General features: G+C 38.3%; 1 protein-coding gene across 1 annotated transcript; it reads right to left on the bottom strand.

The window, feature by feature from the left end:
- Nucleotides 1-259: 259 nt before the first annotated feature.
- Nucleotides 260-3,578, bottom strand: gfral (GDNF family receptor alpha like). Its single transcript, XM_061087786.1, has 9 exons — nt 3,542-3,578; nt 3,131-3,259; nt 2,529-2,690; nt 2,278-2,337; nt 1,627-1,942; nt 789-1,039; nt 621-701; nt 424-505; nt 260-329 (listed from the first exon to the last, which is right to left on the bottom strand). The coding sequence occupies exons 1-9, from the start codon at nt 3,576-3,578 to the stop codon at nt 260-262; spliced, it is 1,188 nt and encodes a 395-aa protein (XP_060943769.1).
- Nucleotides 3,579-6,777: the final 3,199 nt, after the last annotated feature.

Genomic DNA, 6,777 nt, shown 5'->3' with positions numbered 1-6,777 from the left:
TTTAACAAAGCACATGAATACAAAGACCATGCAGGATACACTACAAAAGTAACAATAACATAGATTATATTACATCTCAGCTGTGAGATTGAATGCTCACAAGGTGAATCTGTACAGAATTGCTCAGATATGTTTTAATCAACGTTGTGGAAATCCTGTTATTTGCGCTACAAAATCCAAACCGTCATCTTGAATCTTTTAAAGTTAAATAGGAAGAAATGTAAGATTTGTGGTTAACATCACTAACGTCAAATAAACATCAGAGAATAACAACAAGGCGGCTTTTCTGTGGGTGGTGACATTTCGTTTCATCTCTTTTCCTCAAAATCCTAAAAGAAAATAAAAAAACAAATGAAATTTATGTTAAAAAAATAAATACCACAGAGATTTTATATACTCTCATGTTGTTGTCGACGTACTTACCAAAGTTTATTTACAACAGCCAGAGGCATCAAAACAACGACTCCGACAAGCAGCACAGTTGCAAAGGCATACAGCAGATAATCTGAGTGCACAAAACATGAATCATTCTGTCAATCCAAAACCTCACTGATATACAGGCATTGATTTGAATAATATCACAGTCAGTGTAGAGTTCTGAGCTTTAAATGGAAATGTACCATGTGACCGTGTGTGACGACGCTCAGACTCGTTGAGCTTAGGAGGTTTAGAAGGAACACTGCTGCTTTTCAAAGATGCCACTACAATGAACATCAAAAACAAACATCACAATATGATTAATATTATATCATTGAAATGTTTGTCCTGTAAATCAATGCTTTACTCACTGAACACTGATCTGTTATGAAACACGTCATGAATCATGTTGCACGTCCGCAGGTCGTCATTGTGCACGCCTCTGCATGAACAAGGACGGTGCAGCACTGTGCCCAGAGTGTCTACGAAGGCCATTTTGCATTCAGGATCTGCCCCGAAGATGAAAGCTGGGTCCATGCTGGCGAGACATTCATCCACAAGGTTGCCACACTGATCATTTTCCAAGCTCCAGCATTTGGCTCGGAAGTTTTCTAACAGGTCGCTGAATCAGAGGAAAACTTTAGTTTTAGTTGCTGGGTCACTTTGCATTCTGGGTGTTTTAAATAAATATGCACAGTGCATTTCATCGCCCCTAACACCCTGTTAGCCGGCTGATGATTCCACATAAAATGTTCTGTTAAATTTAAATTTTGGGACAGATGGCACTGATAAAATATGCGAGAGATATGTGTCACAACAAGAAATTTGAATATTTCCTTGTGGATATTTCCGCTTAATTGGATGTAAGTTAGTTTTTTGCCAAAATCCTGTTCTCCATGACGGCCCAGATTTTGCCCTGAGATCTAATTCATCGGCTCACTCGTAAATCTGCAGACACCCTGGCATTACTTGGTTATTTTGGATTTGTTGTTGTTGTGGCATATAGGAGTTAGAAGCAGGTTACAGATCAGTGGGGTGATGGTTGGATTACCAAACCCAAATATCATAAAAATGGAATAGAACCATCACCAAAACCTTCTACTTTATTCCAAATTCAATTTTCTAATACTTTTCTAGCACTTTATTAACTTTCTGTAGTATTTCTGTAGTGTGCAAAACAAGGTATAGAGAACCATAATATGAATTTACCTGCAGACACCATCATCAAGACACTGTTTAACTCTCTCCTGGCAGATCCGGCTCTCGTCTGCGCACGGGCCGCTGTGCAGAGACGTTTTCATCTGCAGGCAGCTCTCATCTGAAGCGTCGCACTCGCACATGACCAGCATCTCCGCCACGTTCTGCGGCATGCTCCCGTAGAAGTGCCTCGTCACTTCCTGGCAGAGGTCACGGTCGCACGGATCTGCCGTACACGCCGAGAGAACAGATATCAGGTGCTTCTGGAAAACGGCGTCACCGAGACAAACCGTCATCTGGTCCAAGCAGGACCCAGCACCGTCATACACTATGAGAAAAATAAATTGAGAGAATGAGACAATCAAACACAATCAATTCAATATCTTCTCAGTTTAGGACAAATCAAAATTATTACATTACATTACATTTCCTTTAGCTGACGCTTTTATCCAAAGCGACTTACAATAAGTGCATTCAACCCCGAGGGAACAAACCCAGAACAACAAGAATCAAGACAGTACAATTTCTTCTAAATAAAGCAAAACTACAAAGTGCTATTGGTAAGTGCCATTTTAGTGCTACCAAAGTGTTAGTTTCAAAAGTGGTTAGTTTTTTTTTAATTTTTTTTAATTTTTTTAATTCAAGGTAAAATCAAATAATTACCACGGCCTATTAAAGTGCTTGACTCCCAGTCCACCAACGTGCTCCTCTTCTGGTGACTCACTGTAAAAATAATAGAAAGGTTGATTAGCTGTTTTTGCCACAAATGCCTTTTAAAACCAACCTGCTGTTCATAAACACTCATTCTGCAGCACAATAGTGACTGGTCATTCATCAGCATACCTCTTCGGTAAACACAAACAGTAATTCCACCTATAAATGCTTATCACAAAGAGCCACTGAGAATACTGCACCTGGCTTTCTGTGGCATTGTTCGGCAAGCGCTTGTATGGAGTCGCACAGGTCCTCCTCCTCCTCCTGGGCACACACACACCCTCGCAGTGAGGGAAATTGGTCCAGTGCGGTCTGGATGGTCATGTTACAGACCTCTGAGCCCTTTATTTGGCAGCCTTCATCTTGAATGACACAAACACAAGCGCGAGGTCGAAAAACAGGATTTTCCGTAAGCGTGCAAGCTCTTGTTTGCGCAACAGGTGTTTCCCAGCATGCGCCCGCTGCTCTGTGAGAGTTCTATGCAGATTACATGTCGACCAAATCAGATCTAATGAGCTCTAATATCAGAACAAATCTTTATTCCAAAAGGCAGGTGGGGGCCTCTTTATAACTATTATCTATTTATTCAGTTATACGGACTTTGCTCCCAGCTATTGCCTCAGTTATTACATTTAGGCCATACTCCAAGAAGTGCAATCCAATTAAATGCTTCATGACATGAGCTTTCTGAGGAAATGGAATCATTACTTTTATAACGCCTGTAGAACACGTATGGATGACAACATGTTCCCGTCCCCCCTGTGAGCAGAACTAGTGGATTGGAAATTTGTCCTTTTTTTACCTTTACAGATGCCGCCGTAAAACGCCTGTTCGCTCTCACATAAATCTGACATGCAGGTATCCACAGCAGCCCAACAGTCGGGGGGTGCAGACGAAAGCCTGATGCTGGATATCTGAGGAATAACAATCCCTGAAATACAAGTGCAAGACAATTTATATTTTAAAAGCTGATTACATCTACATTTTTAGCATTAGATTCATCAATATTTTATAGTATTTGTCTCCTAGAAAATGCAGGTTCGATACATCAAGTTTTACACCAATTATTATACACACATCTTTTTGTTGACTGTATTGTACATGCATTATAAACTATACAATTTACACAGCTAAGTTATAGTTAAAGTCCTTGACAGCACACAGCCTGGTTTAAAATTTAAAATCAGATGTTCTATAGTTGACTTTGACTCACCGAGGATGACCACAGCTTCCACATGTGTCAGTTGCATGATAGCTGCTGTGAAGATGTGACTTGACACTGGCGCCCTCCTGCAGCCGGTCTGTGCCTCTCGTCTGCGTTGGTACATGAAAGCTGGGACACACCACCCAGAGTCAACAGGATGTAACACATCTACTGGAGGCTCTGCGCTGCTCAGTGTAATGAGATGACACACACAGCCGGTTCACAAACACAACAGACCTGAAAGAACAGCACAAACAAATATTTTCTACCAACATTATCGCGCTTTGCTTTTTCTAATGTCTAATGATATCAGTCACTCTGTTTTTCTTTACAGGTAGGTACAAACAACATTTTTTTTTTTGCTGATGGCTTTAGAATTAAATTATCTACTCAGCACTATGACGATGGAGGGGTGGGAGAAGTGTCCAGTCGCCTCCAACATTCAAATTTGACTAAAAAGGCCGTCAATTACACCGTCTGGACACTTTGCTGTCACCACAGTAGCAGTACAGAGGTATGAAATGTTTTATTTCAAATATTTTCACAGTTATAATCAGTGTTCATCCGATCATAAAGCTGGACCATATACTGGCTACATGTATATGGAAGGGTTCATTTGAAGGGACAAACCTACAATTAAGGGACTTTGGGGGCCCCAGGCAAACTTAGAATTATTATTCTAAGTTTAAGAAGTTGAAGTGCATACCCTGACCACCATCTTAGACACGTCACACAAATATTTAGATACTCATGTCTTCAACCAAACCACTGAAACTATTACGTTTTTTCTGCAGAAAGCTTGTGGCATGGGCTTATCTCCTGTACAATTAAATGGTTGAGTATTTGTTGGTGTGGACTAACGGAATCAGAAATTCTCAGGAGTCCCATCTCTGCTCAAGGCCCCAGGCAATAGCCTGCTTTGCTGCTACTCTGCAGTTTCCCAATTTGATGTCTATCAGCTCATTGTCTTAATTTTCTTTCCTGATTGACAATGTGCCTGTTTAGTTTCAGCTGCCTCTAGACACAGATTGCAGCTGTTCACCAAGACAAAGCTCACTACGCCATCTTGACCTGCTGAGCACCGAACTCTGGTAGAGTGAGCAGGAAGCAGGTGAAGATGTTTGCTTAGTCATGAGCAGTAATATATTTATCTACCTTCGCAGGCCCATTTTTTTTATTGTTACTGAACTGAATGTGTGGCTTTATGCAGCTCGCAGATGAGAGATAACAATATAGGCAGATCTTTTTTTATTGATTTGAAGGAATACAGACATGAGGAATAAACTCACGACTAAACAATCGACAGCTCACAATAGAACAGAAACACTGAGTCCGAAAAAGGTGGAGTCAAGGACACATGAATGGATGGTTAAGATCAAAAAGTGTTTTCCCAAATAAATAAATCACTCTATTGAATATCACAGAAATTCAGAAGATTTTCATCATCCTGGCTTTTTTTGTTAGTTCAGTTTGAGCTTCACAGGATTTCTAAGCTCACTAAAACCCCACAGCCATTGATTGTGTGAAACTTTTGTCCAATCGCAAAAATACAAAATTGAATGTTGGTTGTGCTGAAAATGTATCTTCCTTCTGTTAAGCTAATGATACAAAACTAAAACTGACTCCATTTATTAAATTACCATTATCACAGTGTTTAAAAAAGAAACTCAGAAATACACTTTTCTTGTAACACAGGATTCTAACTTCTTTTTAAACTGCATTTGACAAACAAAAAAAGCATTGGCCGCTTTCAGGAACAAATGCAAAAGAACAAAAATAAATACATTGAGGTTTCACAAAATGTTGACAAACCATTGACGACAAAGTTAAATTATACTTATAAATGATCATTAAATACAAAATCAATCTCTGCAGCTACAGTGTGTGCTCCATTTATGCACATTGGATGGAACAAATGCATCACAACACAATGAGCAGACATGTCACGACAGCTCTTCACTGCTGTTTTAAAGCATTTGAAAGCAGCATTTTGTTTTGTTTACAGATCACAGATGATTTTACACACGATGTGAGATCTGACGTATTTCACAGCTTAAAAATGTTCAGTTTCACAGTTTAAAATGATCCGAATTAAATGGGACCTTTTTTAAGCTAGTCTTTGTTTTGTAATGTCACATTTCACAATTCCATATTAAATGTGGCCCATTACTAATAAATAAATAAATAAAATGAGGTACAGTTACTTATTTAAACTAATCCACATGAAGCACAACTTCAGAAGTTGCGCCCTTTGAAGTCTGGGTTCCAACGTAATAAAAAAAAAAATGCAAATTCTCTTTATTGTCATCCGTTCCGAGCAAATCATGTTTTCTCAGAACAGCATAATTAACTAGAATTATACTATTATGTAGAAAAACATGAAGCTTAAACGTTCAAAATGGCATTAAACTGCGTAATATCAGAAGTAAGCTGAAGGCTAATTAATATGCTTGTTTAAAACCCACTCACTTCACTGTGAATCAACACATGGTGACTCTCATATGGTAAAATGCTCAAATCAAGTCCATTCATTTGTTGAGCACATTCAAAGCAGCAAATATGAATCATGGTGCAAGCTGAAGTAAAAATACTCAAATAAACAAAAGGAGAACAGACGTCAATCTCATGGCAAAAAAAACCACAGTTAAATAAACAATACATTTAAAAAAGAATGACAAATATCTTTATGCAATATGTTGATATAGACTTCAGCTTGATAAGAAAATTTGTGTTTGTTAAACTGTTGAAAAATGTAAGTAAATGCCAATGCATTGCATGGCTTTGTTAATGAAGGACACTGTATGTTGGAAAAGAGCATTTTATAAGATATCTTTGATTTTCAAAGATCCCGAATCCAAGAATCAAGAGGTCGTCAAAAACGTCAGACATGCAAGTACAGTTTGCTGTTATAGGATTAATTAAATTCAGCAAAAGTCATATTTGTATACAGATCATTCACATGATTATTTAAACTCCTGTTTCTTTTATTCCCATTGCTCAGGTGCATCGCTCAAATTATGTTAAAAACCTGAACTTTTAGCCAACTTTAATTCTGAGTTTGCTCAATATTGCATATGCAGGATAGATACCTGCAAATACATTCAAAAAGATTCATGGGATCAATATATTATTCTGTAATAAAATATACTAAAGTGTATGTGCTTTTATTTCTTCTTTTCACAAGAAGAAGAAGAAGAAGAAGAAGAAGAAGAAGAAGAAGAAGAAGAAGAAGAAGAAGAAGAAGA

This window comes from Limanda limanda, chromosome 15 (assembly GCF_963576545.1).
Source record: "Limanda limanda chromosome 15, fLimLim1.1, whole genome shotgun sequence".
Classification (NCBI taxonomy): Eukaryota; Metazoa; Chordata; class Actinopteri; order Pleuronectiformes; family Pleuronectidae; genus Limanda; species Limanda limanda.
Note: the sequence above shows the minus strand (reverse complement) of the source record. Positions and strands in the feature narration are given on the sequence as shown.

Coding starts and splice junctions, on each gene's coding strand:
- gfral (XM_061087786.1), bottom strand. CDS start 3,578: ATGCAACTGACACATGTGGAAGCTGTGGTCATCCTCG. Junction 2,338..2,528: donor ACAATGCCACAGAAAGCCAG/GTGCAGTATTCT, acceptor TTATTTTTACAG/TGAGTCACCAGAAGAGGAGC. Junction 1,943..2,277: donor AAGCACTTTAATAGGCCGTG/GTAATTATTTGA, acceptor TTTTTCTCATAG/TGTATGACGGTGCTGGGTCC.